General features: G+C 34.1%; 1 protein-coding gene across 3 annotated transcripts in view; it reads left to right on the forward strand.

Moving 5' to 3' along the window:
- Positions 1–17,663, forward strand: part of LOC129801525 (transcription factor collier) — a 47,796-nt gene that overhangs the window by 9,971 nt on the left and 20,162 nt on the right. For all 3 annotated transcript variants that reach the window (XM_055846690.1, XM_055846691.1, XM_055846692.1), the window contains exons 2-4: positions 5,397–5,550; positions 5,964–6,027; positions 7,842–7,897. In XM_055846690.1, the coding sequence (XP_055702665.1) occupies positions 5,397–5,550; positions 5,964–6,027; positions 7,842–7,897 (274 nt within the window). The remainder of the gene's footprint in view (positions 1–5,396; positions 5,551–5,963; positions 6,028–7,841; positions 7,898–17,663) is intronic.

A 17,663-nucleotide genomic window follows, 5' to 3' on the forward strand; every position in this document is an offset into this window, starting at 1 on the left:
CTTAAATAATGTTGAACGCCATACCATCGAAGTTGTGATCTCTCAACTCAAAAAAGTAACTCTTCGACTCTTAGTTCCTCACGAACGGGTACGTTTGTCATTCGATATCGGCGAGTGATTCCCTTAACCGCCCGAAGGTACCTCATCTCGACAGTTTGTACTCGTGATCTTATATTTTCGGTCATTACCCAAATCTCATGACCATAGGTGAGAAGGAATGAACACAGTTTTGAAAACCGATTTAAAGTTTTTAAAGTTAAACCGATTTTTAAATTTTGTTGAATGAAAAAGAATTTTACAGCCGGTAGAAGCATATATTGCAGGACTTTTAAAAATATGATCCCGTCATGAAATTAATAAATATCAGAGAGTCATTGAACTCCAATGTATTGAATTTAAGTTAAATCACTTTTAAAAATAAATTATTTTTAGGATTAATATATTATGCTTTTTCATGTCTGCTCTAGCGATTTTTACATTGAATTTAAACTTGCAGATTTTAATGTGAAATAAAATATCTGTGAGCAAATATCCAAGAATTTTCTCAAAAAACAAAAAGTATTAATCGCTCACCCTTTTTAAACTTTCTAGTGGATAATGAGGGAAAGTACCAATGGAGCGATATCAAATGATTTAGGGAATTTCGATAAGCACTTTTATTGTCCATTTTACCAACACTTTTATATCTGCATTTTAAGCGACGCTCATAGCACCCATAAAGCTTTTAATGAAATCCCCTCTTCAATACTCGATAGGGATACTCAGAATTCCTATCTAACATTGACGAAAATTATTGAACAATTTGTTTGTACATTCACACCAATTCCATGTTATTTTTCGTTTCTCTTTATATATGTAACATTTTACTATATGACCATGAGGAGAGGGTGAAACTTCCAGTTAAAGCTCTCTTGTAAAAGTTTCTGGGTGAAAGAAGAAGAGAGAGGTGATAGAGATACAAATCTTAAGTGCGGGAAAAATTACGTCATAAAAGAAACTCCCAACAATAAAAGAAGGATTTGTGGATGAGGCGAACTTAGAGCAGTAGAAAGGTGTAAAAAAGATATATATGTAGGAATGAGCTTCACAAAAAAAAAGTATACTTCTACCACTTTCCTTCTGCTGCACTCAACAAATTTTCCCGCAAATTTTGGGGTCATGGAGATTTATTTCATCTCTCAGGTTTCTAACAAAGCTCTGCACAAATTTACTGTGGGGCCAACAAATTCGATTTAGACGCACTTGCCACGCTGATTTATCGTGCGATCGTCACAATAAAGCACCCTCGACAGGGTGTAACATAGAAAACAGAACATAATGATGCACTTTCGAGCATATGTTGTGTTTTTGGGAAAACAAACACATCTCATTTGCATAGTGGAAACATTTTCAGAAGGAAATTGCTATAGGGTCCACAAAACACCATTCATCACAATTGAATTTGAACCAGCCCATATTGTTCGCTATTATTTTACATTAATTTTAATATTTTCAATTTTTTTTATGTGGCGTTGAAAGGGTGGAAAATTCATATATTTAATCAATGACAGAATTATTTGAATTTGTTGCCTAATATCTCTTTTGTATAAATTAATTTTTATTGTTTTGGATTGGTTTAAGAACAATTAAGGGACCAATTGAAATTATAAAATGCATATAAGAATTCGAATTGTTATATGGCAGGGAAATTCTCCTTCCATTAAGCGCCAAAGAACCACCCTGGCAGAATTATCTCAGAATTTAAACTATAAACTATTTCGGAGCTTTTGGCGACAAGAACTCAATCTTCAACAACAGATATTGATGAAAATGTTCAAACAAAAATCTACGCGGGTTCTTCTAAATTAAAAGAAATATATTATGACAGAACTTCATATTTTTCGTTTAAAAATAAAAACGTCCTTTTATCTAATGATCTAATCCTTAAACGCTGAATATAAATTTTAATGAAAGAGTTAATAAAAAAGATTGTGAAGATTCTTAGCTAATAAAGTCTGACAATAAAATTGTTAAAAATTAACAATAGATTACCCAGCAAACATGCAAATGCTGAATTTTACAAAATTTATCTATAAAGTACTTTTTTTGGTTTTTTTTGGGTCTGACGGGTAAGAAAGTTTACAACTTATAAACACCCACAAATTTTTTTTATAATTTTATTCTTTGAATTGTCTAGAGAAAAAAAAACAATAATTATGCATAGTCTCTTTATTTTCAACAAATAAATTCTTCCTCGATAAAATTCGCTGACTTGGGATCTTCGGGTAATCCTCCATAAAGCAGTCTTCAGACTAAACGTTTAGCTCGGTTCCAAAAAGGTCTCAAAAATCGCAATATTTAAAGTCATTTATAGATCAATTCAAAATTGCATATAGCGGAAACTGGGGTAGTAGTATGAACGCTGATTGGCTTACATTCTAAGAACATAAGCTGTAGCCATATAGCTTAACTTCTCTATTTTTACTGCTCGAACTCAAAGAGAGAGCAGTTATATAATCGTCTTTTTTTCAACTTGTCACTGTTCTGGAGCTTAAACGGTAAGAGATATCGACTTCCAGTCTTCGATGACCCAAAATAAAAAAACAAAATCTCTCGACTCTCGATGTTTTTTTCCCCTCCAAACCTGTGTTTTCTTGGCCCAAGATTTCTTATTGATTTTCGGATATGTTTTAGAGGTAGTTCAGGCGAACATTTCGTCCAAATATACTTATGACCGGAAAATTCGCCATTTTGAATTATTGAAGGTCAAAGGTGAACCACTTTGGAGGGCCCATTTTTCAACCGATTTGGTTAAAATTGGATTTTTTGGAAAGGTATTGAAATTGCGAACCCAGCTGCATCGATCTCCATCGGTAATGAACCGGTTAAGTACTGATTTTTGAATAATTTTTCATCCCCAAATTAATATTCCCTAAAAAAAGTTTCTTTTCGGTTTTTCTCAAAATTGGCCCAAGCTTTTTTAATGATTTTTGGATATGTTTTAGAGCTAGTCCAGGCAAACATTTCGCCCAAACATATCTATGACCGGAAAATTCGCCATTTTGAATTATTGTAGGTCAGAGGTCAACAACTTTGGAAGGTTCATTTTTCACCCAATTTGGTTAAATTTGGATTTTTTGGAAAGGTTTTGAAATTTCGAACCCTGCTGCACCGGTCTTCATCGGTAATGAATCGGTTAAGTATCGATTTTATGATTTTCAAATGCTTTTGTGATTTATAAATCAATTTGATCTCTAGTAGATCAGTAATACCAAAAGATTATGCAAAACAACTAATTCACGGTAACCTCTATCTCGTGAGTTCGAGCATTCTGCAAAGCTGGGACGCTTTGCCATCTCTTTTTATTAATCAATTTTGTTCAGAAAATTTTGATGTAGAATTGGAAATTAACGAGAAATGATCCAACAGATTCTAATCAACTAACAAAATTACTTGTTGTTTAGGATTTCTAATCCAAGAATCTAAGCTAATCAGCATTCATAACTACTCCATGTTTAATACTACCCCAGTTTCTGCTATATGCAATTTTGAAGTGATCTATCAATGACTTTAAATGTTGTGAATGGGAAAAGGGTTTGGCTAAATACCGTTGAATTATTCCTAATACCAGTTCTTCAAGGTCAAAGGTTAAAAAGACTCTAAATGGGTTCGTTTGAAAAGTCTTAGAATTTCTGATAAGCCTGAAGCAATTGCAATCGGTTCTGAACTGGTGATGAACCGGTTAACTGTTAACTAATTTTTATCCTAAATTTAATTGTATTATTATTCGTAGAGCCTTAAGTGGGTCAGTGGATAGAGTAGTGGTAATATGTATCGGTTGAAATCGCTTGTGAAATGGTAATGAATCGGTTATGAACCGATAAGTAATTTTTATCCGAAAAGCAATTCCATTACTCTTAAAACAATTGTTGGGGACGTAGCAGTTTTATGGATTGGGTTTGGTTTCAGTTGGCAGAGCTTAAGAAATAAATTTGCGTTCGTTCGTCTTGAACAATTTTATGTGAATTTTATTTTTACTCAATCATTACTATGATTTTTCATTTTTAACAACAATTTTTGTGGAATCTTTTAAGTGATTCATTAATAGGTTCAAATCGGTTGAGAACCGATAAACGGTAAATGATTCGAAAGTACTTTTGATGTACCAGAAATCACAAGTTCCAGCATTTTGTAAAGCATGGAACGATGGGTAAATTTTCCATCCCATTCTTTATTTATAATAAAATACAAGCAAGGCCAATGCGAATTAACATTATACATCAATAAATGGCTATCCTGAAAGAATAGAACCGTTTTATTGAAAAACCATTTTTTATGTGTTGAAAATGGAAAACAACATGCTTTTAACATGGAATATAAATAAGAGAAAATAGTCCTGCGTCCTGACCATGGCTATTTTATTTATTTCTTGTTATGACACCTGATTCTTTGTCATTCTTTACATACAAAACTGTATAAGTATGCTAGTCATTGGAAAATCCCTTCAAAGCTTCGAAAATCCCTTGTTTTTTCACCCTATTGTACATTGTGCTATGTGAGAAGTCTTGTCTTTCACCACAGGACTCCCTCACCATAATCTTTTCCTTCACGTGAGTGTCCTTCTTGCTGTGTGTTGTGTGGCCCCAAAGACGTAAAAAAAAGGAACCACTGGTCTCTACGTGGAAGTGTAAAGAATAAATAAAAGATGAAACATGATACGTGATGTGATTGACGAGGTTCTTGGCAAAATTGATTACAAATTGATGGTGATGGGATGGAATTTATTCAATCCGTGCCATTCCTCACCAACTCATGAAATGGGCCATCTCTTGGGGATGTGATAAGATATTTAATTATGCAGTCAAATTGATTAATTTGTGACTTGCCTCAAGCTCTTATGAGGAATAATAACTCTACACAAATGCAATTACATTTCTGACAGTGTGTCTGGTAAGTCGACTTGAAATCACGCCCGAAATTCCACCATGCAAATGCATCAGCCCAAAGAATTAAATGTAGAATTTACCGGGATGAGTCTCAACAAACCACCTGCAATACTCCAAGACCTTAACATCATTTATCCATTATGGATGTCTTGTGTTGGGGTAGAAAAGGGGCTTTTGGCGCCATTTAATCAAGACGACAATTGGGATTATCCTTTGTTGCGCGGTCGTTGCTCAATAATTAAGACATGCCACGAGATGAAGCGAGAAATTCAGTTAATATTTTATGCTCTATCATACAATTTACCCTCTCTCGAAATTCCAAAATTTTCGCGCGTTTTCTCCACACTTAACTCAATTTACTTCACACAAGACAGAACATAGATTCATAATGAAAAATTCCATTACGACGTTAATAGCTTAACGATTTTTGAGACCACTAGTTAAATGAAGTATTTCTTTTTATCATTGCAGCTTGTGCATCGGAAGGGCGCACTTTGAAAAGCAGCCACCAAGCAACTTGAGAAAATCAAATTTCTTCCACTTTGTTATCGCCCTTTATGATCAAGTTGGGCAGCCAATTGAAATCGAAAGGACTGCTTTTATTGGATTTATTGAAAAAGATCAGGTGAAGTATTATTAATTTTCTTATTCAAATTATATCGATTAAAGAGAATTATTATTTAAACCAAAAATGCAGAACGAACTGACTACGTTTTATTGTACTATTGCATGCCCTTATGTTGAAGTAATCTGATAAGATACAGTCCCTAAATCTACAATATCAGACATAATATAAAAATTTCGCCCTCGCTCATCATTTCTGAGACGCAATAAATCCCCTTCCATGAAAAAAAAAAGGAAAATTAGATTTGGAATCATGCAGGGAAGTTAATTAGAAAAGGGTCAATTTCTCATGTGAAGGAAGTTTATCTGAGAAAGAAGCAATTATTAAGTTGATTTGGCAACTTTTCACCCTCATCCGACAGAAGATTTTCCGACGAATCGTATAATTTTGATGTATTTTCTGTGACTTTGCAGGAGGTAGACAGCACTAAAACTAACAATGGCATTCACTATAGACTGCAACTACTTTATGCTGCTGGTAAGTTGAAGACACGCCCACAATTTTTCATCTTTATACAACCTAAACTGTATATTTAAGCTTTTTCTGTTTGCTTTTATAAAAGAATTTGAAATATTAAAAAATAATAATGGGCTTCAAATTACGATCATCTCAAAATTTTCAATAGTAGGAATTTAGTAAAAAAGTTTTGCTACTGTATATATTTTTTTCGCAGGCAGCCAAAATCCCGAATGTTCCAAATCCTGAAAGGGATGAAGTTAGAATAATTTTCCAAGACACAGAAGATTTCCCTTTGCATCTAGCGAACGCGGATGCAATCACGGAAAGCTATGTCACTTTTAGAATTCGGGATTTTGGCTTTCGCGATTTTGGTTTCCGGGATTTTGACATTCGGAATTTTGTCTTTCGGTATTTTGACCGCGACCGATTTTTATACCGCAAATCTATATTTTCTGATTCGAAGAAACTAAATCGAATTGTCAGAATATAAGTCAAATAAGTCGATTTTTTACAAAATTCGTTTTTTTTTCGCTTTTAGGGTACTCCTTGACACTGTCTACTTTCCCTGTAAATATTAGACCGGAAAGTCAATTATTCCCAAGGTTATAGGTGTTTCAAATCTTAAAAATCCTGTAAAAGTATGTAAAATCTCAACTTGTAAACGCTATCCTGTAAAGTTGGTCATTCGCGACTTATTAGTTTTATATTCTGAGCTATCGAAATATTCTATTTATTCGTCTTTTGGAGCCTTTTCACATGTTTCCTCTCTACTAAAAAATTATAATAAGATCACTGCAAATAAATAAAAGCAAAAAAACGAGGTTGGGGTTGGCATAGGTTCAAAAGGTTCTATTCATTTCTCAATGTCAGTCTTCTCAGTCTTTTCAGGAAAATTAATTGATATGGCTTCAATCACTGAGAAGTATTGCTGTATTGGGATCTTGAATTAGCCTTGTACTTCTTCGTGATCTTTTTTCTCTAAGCCCATTTAAATCAGTGAGGAAATCCCAAAATTTTAAACTGGAAATGTATTCAAATTACCCCATTTTATTTACCCTAGATCTGAAAATATACAGACGCACAGGATGTTTTTAATTAGAGATACTAAACTTCAGCAGACGAGACCTGTATGAATTCTAAGATACTAGGCATACTAGGGGAAACGTGCTACCATCGGACGACTCAAGCTTCGGACACCTAAATTTTTTTCTTATGTTCTTATTGGATTTCACTTATAGCTTTTTTTCTGGAAATTTCAGGCATTGGACTAGCTATTAAATTATAATTATTATAAAGGGCCAAATTAATTTAAAATACGTTGAAAAAATTAATTCTGCGAAGCTTCAGTCGTCCTTTCCCATATAGGGATGCTTGTCCAGTGAAAACATGTTCAGTGTTCGATGCTGTGCTACCCTGTGTTCGATCACTGAGAAAAAACGGCGGTGCGATTAACTTTTCTTCCTCATAACTTTAACACTTATCAGGTGTAAAAATATATCAACATTTTTTAATGTTAATTTTACACCTTTTTAAGTGTAAAAATAACATGAGAAAGGGTAAATTTAACCCCTAATATACCTAAAAAGCATAATATTTACACCGACTTCGGATCAATACTGCAGGATAAAATTAACATTTCCGGAATGTTATTTTAACTTTTTCGGATTTCTCTCAGTGATGGTACCCCAGTTTCCCCTATATCTTTTATGATCTGATCAATGTTTGTAATCTTTAATTTAAAAATTTCCAATACCATTTATAAATATGTAAAATAATCTAATAAAACATTTTTATAAGTACACAATTTAATGAATATTTGGTGATACTTGCAGGTGGCAGACAGGAGCAGGACATTTATGTACGTCTAATAGATTCTGTGACAAAACAAGTAAGTCAAATAAAACCCTTTAACTAGAATAAATTATAGGCATAGAATGAGAGATGAATGTCCTGAAAATGTTATGCTTTAAAAGCATCTCATACTTGTACAGTGATTATTTACAATTATACAAAAGTCACATATCGTCTCGTTTTCGTGGCCTTCCTCATATGAGCCACTTCGAAAGGGTTGGCCCTTGTAATATTCGAGACTTTAATCTCCTGCACAAACACACAAACACATTAGGTTTAAAAACTTTTATTAATGAATGTAATTATACGGTCCCATAATATTCAAATGACAAAGAGAGGATCCTCCATCTAACCCCAACTTTTCAGTTGAGGGTGAATAGGAAAAAAGTAATGGTTGGGAGTTATATTGTGAAATGCCGTCGGTTATCGCGACTAGCCATGAACTCACTCTGCTCTAAAGAGCCTTCAAATAAAGAGGTTTATAATTGTAGAAAACTATATCACAAGGACGAAGTCTAAGTCACTGATATTGAAGATGATTTTAAAAATCCCTATTGAAATTTAACTGGTCGCACTCTATTGAGAGAGGATTGCATAATATAATACCATTGATTTTTTTTTACTTCAAAAATTCCACCTTCCGTCCCCGGAGATCACTTCTCTCAATGTCTTCGCGAAACAGATTTCTCAAAAATGACGTAGAGGAAAGTTTCCATACTGTACACGGTCCCAAGCTTCATAATGACTAAATTTTTCCTATGTTTCTAGTTTCAAATATTTTTTTTTTTTTTAAATAAAAAAGACATGATTTTGAAAGGGTTGGGGATGAATTAGAGCAGAGGTGTGTAAGAAACCGTTGAAACTGAATTAACGTCAAATGAAACATGTACGTCAATGGCCAAAACGCTACTATAACAAACTTATTTTGACGTTAATTCGGTTTCAACGGTTTCTTGCACACCTCTGAATTAGAGGGTTATATTAATGGTTCTTAAGTCATCTTATAGGGATCCTCTGAAGATCCCATATCGCTATCTCTATTAATTTAGCTTGTAGGATCGAAGGAATACCTCTTCGACAGGGAACCCCTAATGACACTTGTCAAAATGTTGAAATTTATTTAATGTACCTAATAAAATGTGAGTAATATGGCGTTTTTTCAATAATCTACATTTTGCGACAAGGATAAGTGTTTGAGTTTCGTATTCCAAATGGTACAGACTAGGAGATCCTGACGCAAGTTCTTAAAGTGTTAATACGTGTTCCTTTCACCCTAACTCTTGTAACTTACAGGCGGACAAACAGCGTAGGGGAAAGTGCCCATGCTTTGCACGATCCCAAGCTGCATAATAACTAAAATTTTCCTATATTTCTAGTTTTTATAATATGGGAACGATGAGTCACATTTATTAAAAAAAAAAAAAAACAGGAAAAATTTAGTGATTATGCAGCTTGGGACCGTGCAAAGCATAAGCACTTTCGCCTACGCTGTTTGTCCGTCTGTAAGTTACAATTACATTGTTAGAGATAGCGATATGGGATCTTTAAAGGACCCCTATAAGATAACTTAAGAACCATTAATATGACCCTCTAATTTATACCCATTCCTTTCAAAATCATATCTTTTTTATTGTAACTAAACGAGTCGCGCTTGTTTTTGCTACTTCTTAGATATTTTTTAAAAACTGCCTAAGCGGATTTTCTGTCCATGGGGTTACGGCATTACTTATGAGCTCGTCGCTATTTTTCTCCCAATTTTTTTTCCAAAACGAAAAAAAATCATGATATGCTATCATAACACATCAATCCTAATTTTGAGGTTTTCAAAATCATTTTTTGACGAAAGTTTAAGATTTTTGCGAAGAGATCGTAAGTATGGACGGACCAAAGTAATGCCGCAACCCTTTATGAAAATGCTGTTGAATTAATTCTAATAACTATATTTTGAGGTCCAAAGGTTAAAAAGGTAATAATATTTTTTAGCCTTAGATTGAATCTATAACATGTTGGATTCAAAAAGTTTCAAATTATATACAACAGAGTTGTTATTTACAAGCCCTTAGCCTTTCCCCCCTTTGAGGATAATATGTGAGTTAACTGAGTGAACTCCTCGGGCCCCTAAGGGTGCATCGCACCCATTTGCTTCTACATATTTTATTCCCTGTGCCATCAAACGCTGAAATATCGGGGTCCGCCAACGCACTCGTCTACCGCCACACTTTCAATCTAGTTATCCAGAATGACATAATTTCTGCCCCTGCATTTCGTGTTTCGCGTGGCACGAATTGAATTTAGATGGGAAGCGCCGCGCCCAAAATCGAGGCCCGTCAAGCGCTGGGAGACCACCAAACGAGCCACTATCCGTCGCATTTACCGTGAATTTAGCTAATTGGCAAGTTGGTGGCAGTGGGAACAAAAAAAAATGTGTCAAGCTTATATAAATGCCGAGTTTTATATTTATGATGTGTGGAATGTTTCCAACTTGTTTGGCATCGTTAAGAGGAACTTTATTTACGCAGCACGAGGGCGTGATGTTAAGTGTTGAATGGCGTAAATTCTTTTACACCTCTCTTACACCCTCATACTCTCTCAAAGATAAAAAGCCAACAGACATCTTGAATTGCCTCGTAATCTTTTATCGCAGAACTTATTCTTAAATTGAAATGAACTCGCGAAATTGAATTTGAAGACAACCCTCGTATAATCAGTGAATTCAAAATAATAATTGGTTTTCGAGTTAGAGATACATTATTTTATAAATATATAATTTTTTCATAACTACTTTGATATTGTATTAAATAATAAATAATTCCATATAAAACATGACAATAATTTATTTATAATCGGGGAATGAACGTATTTAAATGTCTTATTTGAAAGGATGGCAAAACGTCCCGGCTTTGAGGATCGAACTCATGAGATAGAACTATCCGTGAATTATCATTTTGCATGGTTTTTGGATGTATTATATATATCGTTTCTTCACAATTCTTCAAAAGTCGGAAAACAATTCTGAACCAGGAAATTGGCTAAGAAGTTTGCATTTTAGACTGTTTTTATCATTAGTAACATGCTCACACGCAAATAAAGAGATATTCGAAAAAAAAAAAATAAATCAATTATGATTTCTCGACCAATTCATTACCGATTGGGACCGATAGATAAGAAATGTCAAGATCTTTCCAAAAAATCCGAATTCAAGCAAATCGGTTGAAAAATTTTGCCCTCCAAAGTGATTTACCTTTAACTTTTTATAATTCAAAATGGCGAATTTTCCGGTCATATATTTGGGTGAAATGTTCGCCTAAACTACTTCTAAAATATATCCAAAAATCATTGAAAGCACTTTGGGCAAATTTTGAGAAAAACGGGAAAAACATGGGTTTGTAGAGGGGTCCCGGTCAAAATCCCGAACGCCAAAATCCCGAGAGCCAAAATCCCGAACGCCAAAATCCCAAATGGTCCAAAATCCCGAAAGTCAAAATCCCGAATTCTTAAAGATGTCATAGCTACTCCCACGATTGTACCCGCGATTGCTGGAGGCAAAGGGAAATCTTCTGTGTCTTATGGCCTCTACACATTGGGAGAAATTTTTCTCAAAAATTGCTTTTTGAAGGAAATTCCCTGCAGCAAACGTCAAATTTCTGTCAAAAACGCAATTTTTGACGAAAATTGCTCCCAATGTGTAGACGCCTTTAGGAAATTATTCTACACATTATCCTGCATATAATTTCAGCCCTTTCAGGATTTTGAAAATTCGGGATTTTGGCTTTCGGGATTTTGGCCTTTTCGGGATTTTGGCCTTTTCGGGATTTTGGCGTTCGGGATTTTGGCTTTCGGGATTTTGGCGTTCGGGATTTTGGCTTTCGGGATTTTGGCTTTCGGAATTTTGGCTTTCGGGATTTTGGCCTTTTCGGGATTTTGGCCTTTTCGGGATTTTGGCGTTCGGGATTTTGTCGTTCGGGGTTTTGACTTTCGGGATTTTGGCTTTCGGGATTTTGACTGCCACCGAAATGAAGATATTTGACAGAAATGACGTTTCCTTAAGTGTGGAAAATCTTAAAATCTTGGTTCTTACCTAAAGACATTTTAAGTTCCATAAATGCTTTGCGTCAGAATATGTAATTTTGATCTTGGAAATATTTTACAGCTTGAAATTTTAATCTTGATCTTGGTCTCAGAATTAAAACCAAATGTCCACTTATTAATTAAAAATTGAGATTTTGAGTTATGTGATATTTAGATTTTTTTGTGGTTGTATAAAATTTACACTACATTTTACATTGATTCGATGATCAAATATGAATAATTAGAATTGAAATCAAGCCAATTTTAAGATGTCTTTTTTCGACGCGTCCAGATTTTGTTTCAGGGAATTAGTTAAAAAATTTGTTACCCAAAAATTTCATTTTTGGGTCACCGGTGACCCTATCGTCCTAAAAGGGCTAAGCCTTATACTGCGAACTTACTTATTTGTGACTACTTATTAAGCTTAAAATTCAGCACTTTGCTAAACATTTTTTTCTATAAAGGAGTACTAGATTTGTTTTTTTTTGTTTCCACCCTTACCTACCACCCCTAACCAAGGTCTTAGGCCTTATGGCCTATTTTGAACAGTATCCTAGGTTGAAAAACCCTTTAAAAAACCAGATAGATCCTTAAAAATTAATGCCAAAATCATCAATTTATAAAAATAATTTTTAACAAATGGTGAGGAAAAAGAATAAATAACAAAGAAGGAGACACCTTTACATATTAATAGCCGTACTGTTATTATAATTATCATTCTGAATAATGTTTTTTAAGCAAAGTCTTATGTGATTATTTAATTTTTACCTTATATGAATTTTATGTCCAAGGCACAATAACTTTTGTTTGTAAATATGTTTTCAAAATTTCCTATGAGAGAAAACGAGATAACTATCTCGCTTTCGTTATCTCTCATTGAAATGCCAAAAACATGTTTACAAAACAAAAGTTATTGTGCGTTGGGCATTACATTTAGAAAAATATTGCTGTGAGCGAGATGAGAATATTTTTAAATGAGAATCATTTTTTTATGTTTTCCAATGTATCCTACGGTGATTTTCATTGTTAAAAGCAGCAAAAAAATATCAATCTCCATCAGCAGAATTGGTGACGAAAACCATCTGTGTTATAACTGTTGCAAAAAATCAGGTGTGGGGAAGTGATTGAAGGAATTGAGAATACTAATGTCTGTCCTTTCATCTTCATCTTAGAATATTCCTTCGAAGAGAGTGGGTAAAATTTACTTAATGGATATTTCCTGTTGATATTGCATTGAGGTTTCTTGAAGTGGGGGTGGACTTTTCGTCGCGCATGAATCTGATAGACTTCACGATTGTAAAGTACACTGCACAATAAAGCATCACTTTTGCTTAATTAATCACTCCGCCAAAATTTACAAGTACTTGGACGCGCATGTCACTATTTGAGAGGAAAATTGCAAGGGGAAGTGCTATGTTCCTTGTTCCTTCACTTCATCCGCAATTAATACCTTGCAATTCTTTCTAACTAGAGTTTTCTCGGCATTCTCGGCTACAATACCAACAAATTTGTTTATGTGCTGCTATTTCAGTAAAAGGTGTAGGAGGTATATGATCAGGAGAAAAAAAATTATAGTCCATGTAAGAATTTATGGGAACTGAACACGGAAAGGGAATATAAATGAGCTTAAAGAAAATAATGAACTTCTTCATTTCGAGAGTTATTGGAAGATTTAATTTTTATCTGCCGAGCTGGTATTTTAATCACAACAATGCCTTAAGGAAGGGGTTATTTGAGTCACGAAGACTAAAAAATAGCATATTTTCTCTATTTTTGTCGCAACATAATAAAAAAAAATTATTTAATTTAAGGTCTTAAGTTTATAAAAGTAGTAACGTACATAACATTTAACTATATTTTGTACTATTTTCAATTTTTTTTTTGAAAAATTTAGCCATTGGACTTTCGGAGATTTTTTTTTTGAATAATTCAGACAATGTACTTTAAATGTGCTTTTATATGCTGAACTGTTGGAATTAAAATTAATTATTATGTTGAATACAAAAATAGACAAAAATATGAATTTTTGGGAATAAATATTGAGACGGTTGAGATGTATAGTTAAATTGAAATTATGCAAGAAACCATGGACTTCCAGACATTCAGACCTGCCAATTTTATGAACCAGGAGGAAATTATTACGAATAACGAATCAATTGTGATGTAAATCAGTTAACTTAATAAATGGGAACCGTAATTCGTCGGGAAAGTGAAGTCACCCTTACAGAAAAATGACAACTTTTTCCAAAGCTTTCGGCTCGATCTCCAATCCATCATGAGCTGGTCGAATCAATGGGCCACTGATGAAACCTGGAGACCGACCAAAAGCTTTGGAAAGAGTTGCAGTTTTTCTAAAGGTGACTCCACTTCGCCGACGAATTCTGGTTCCCATCTACTACATTTCTTTAACGTCGGATTTTTCATGATGAGTCAATTAACATTTCTCATTTCATGTTCCACTGTAAGTCTCACTGAATATTTAAATCGTTTACAACATGATAAAAAGCTATTTTTTTTTATTTTGTCTAGAAGTCTCCCTCCCTTATACGGGCTTCTTACCTATGGCTTAGCCATATGGCTTAATTGCTCTAATTTTTTTTTATAATAAGGATTTTTTGGAAATATAACCTAGAATATTATAATTAAGGATGTATGTCCTGTTAGATTCGGAAAAAGCATTAAAATTGCTTGGCTATTTATGATTTTGAGACCTTCCGGAAATGGGCTAAACCTCTAGTCTAAAGACCGCTTTAGCCAAGGGCAAGTCTTTTAGGACCCTGCTTATTCATAAAATCTGTAATCCTATTGAAATAAAATATTTATCATGACTAAATTCACATTATCAAATTCTATAAAGTCCTCCATAAAATCACTTTAAATAAAAAAAATTTAAACAAAAGCCCGTTTTCAAGAAACTGCTTTCAAGTTAAAATTTTCACTAGATAGTTTGAAAATTCTAATTTTAAATTCTGTCAGTTGACAACAAATAGTACCGTTAAATTTATGATAAAATTAAGGTAAAATGCCCTCGAATCGACCGGTTCCTCGACTCGACCGGTGCGGTGGTCTATATTTGAACGTTTAATGGTGAATTTCTATAAAATTGTCACTAATTCGTATTTATTCATGGAATAATTGACCTATTAATGTTAGATCATATGCCAAATATTAGTGCAAATATAAATAAATTGAATAAATAACTCTACCGGTCGAATTGAGGAGCCTGTCGACTTGAGGGTACTTTACCTTAGGTGAATCTTCAAGTACTTTATACATTTTGTCATGCTACAAAAAAGCAGCTCTTATTTAAATTTCTCATAATTGTTAATCGATATCGTTATAAAGTTGTCCTTCTACCCCAGGTTATCTCTCTAATTGTTAAAAAGACCACTTAGGCGTATTATATAAAAGAGTATTATATTATACACATCGGCAAATCTCGGGAAATATCTCTTAGGGGGTCGTTTCTGGGATAAAGTTTCTCCACCATTTGTTGGAACCTGCTTAATGGCCTCTACATACTAGAAAAATTTATGTCCATATTGAAAAGTTTTTCCTACACATATGTAGGGAATTTGCTTCAATATGGACATAAATTTCTCTAGTGTGTAGAGGCCATTAGACTTTCTATTTTAAGGGCAGAATCACATTGACAATAAAATGATCGCCGTATTTCGTAAATTTACGCATTTTCATTGCAATTCTTACGCAAGTTCTCGATTACCGTATTACCTTATCTCGTACTCGGTGGCACTAGGTGAAAATAATGTAAGAAAATTGAAGAAATAAAACGAAAATGCGATAAACGGTAAGCAAAAAAACTATGATTAATTTCTCTTACAGTTTTTTTTGCTCACCGTTTATCGCATTTTCGTTTTATTTCTTTATTTTTCTTACATTATTTTACCTAGTGCCATCGAGTATGAGATAAAATAATACGGTAATCGAGAACTTGCGTAAGAATTGCAATGAAAATGCGTAAATTAACGAAAAACGGTGAGACCACGGCGAGCATTTTATTGCCAATGTGATTCTTAATACGAAAAGTTTCGAACTTAAATGACACGGTCGTGATTCCTATCAATACACCTTTACGTTACTGTAAGTTCGGGTGACTGACTCCCTCCAGTTTGTAAGCTTTTCTTTAATTCTAATGTTTAAAAATGGTTCTCAGTTCTCACCGATCACACATGGTAGGTCAGATCGGTAAAGACCACCCTTCAGTTCTAGAGTTAAGAAATGCTTACGAACAGGAGGATGTCGAAGTCACCAACAGGGGACAAAGTCACCCGCACTTACGGTATTTTCATATTTTTTTATGTAATTTGCGATACTTTATGTGCGACTGGTAAAATTATAAAATTTACATTATTTTGCAATAAGTGCAAAATAAAGAAAAAGTTATCAGTCATTTACCTTCTAGCAATTCTCTATTGTTATCAGAAAAGATCAATTGATCCCTATTCAATTGTTATCAGACACGTGAAATTTTCCTTGTGCAAAATATCCTGTAGAATGGAATATTTAAGGGTGTTACAGCGTTTAAATGTATTTATTCAGAGATTATTTGGTGCGATTAATGCGATTTTCCTGGGTGGTTTCCGTTGGCATTTTCCGCGTGTGTATATTGCTCCTTTTCGCCAACATATTTGCATAATCCTCACATTTTACTCAACTTTACTGGCTTCATTTATCATATTCTATAGCGCTATAACTGCAATTCAATCTCTTGTCACTTGAATTTAATTTTTTATTTGATTGTGAATACATTGAAGCATTGCATTATTGGTGTTGGAAGAAAAATCACTTGTGTTGAGAATTCTGTTAGGCAAGTTGGCGATTTTTCTCGTCAAAATGCAAATTTTCTGTTATAGTAAAAAGTGGTCAAAAGTTTCTATGGAAATTTTACCAGCATCACCAATCATTCTTGAGTTTTTCTTTTTCACTCTTCCTTCTCTCGACTTTTCCCATTTGTGCTTTCCATCTTCATTTGATATTCAAACAAATTTTCTTCCCATATGGACGTCTAATGCTATTTCAGGGGTATAAACATTGAAAGTATTTTAAATCTACATATGGACAGACGAATATTGCGTCGAAATTCCCCTTGTTCATATGAGTGAAGAGGCAAAAGGTGAATTTTCTATGGGCTTTTTAGTCATCTTTTGTACTATCAACTTGTTCGCCACCACACACATATAAACTTTTCAAAAGGGTGAGGGGTCTGCAATCGCACCCCTAACGAGTGGCCTATTCATCTCGGAGGAAAGTGCACTGGGCACTATAAAGGATGGGAGAGGGTGCGAAAACAAGAGGCATTTTGGGAAAAAAATAACGCATATGGTCCTGTCTTGTAATGTGATTACTAATCTTTTCCACCATGCAATGCATTTCGCATTCGGTGGCACATAAAAGAACAGTTGCCAATCAGATTAAATTTCCATTCATAGTGGTAAGAGAAGAAGCTCCCACACTCTAATTTTCTTGATCGTTCCAAACGCACCAAGAAGAGAACTTCAATGTTGTAAAGCCAAAAATTGGTGGAAGAGAAACCTTGAATGTGTTATACGATAGAATATCAATAGGAAAGATTTACTGATATGCCACTTTCCACTTCATCTCAGTATTCATACGACACTTTTGCATTAGCCCCCGAACACCCCTGCCATTACTCTCATTCAGAGAAGACGCTGAGGAGTCTTACTTTTAGGGAAAATTTTATGAAAGTTTCATAC

This window comes from Phlebotomus papatasi, chromosome 2 (genome assembly GCF_024763615.1).
Source record: "Phlebotomus papatasi isolate M1 chromosome 2, Ppap_2.1, whole genome shotgun sequence".
NCBI lineage: Eukaryota > Metazoa > Arthropoda > Insecta > Diptera > Psychodidae > Phlebotomus > Phlebotomus papatasi.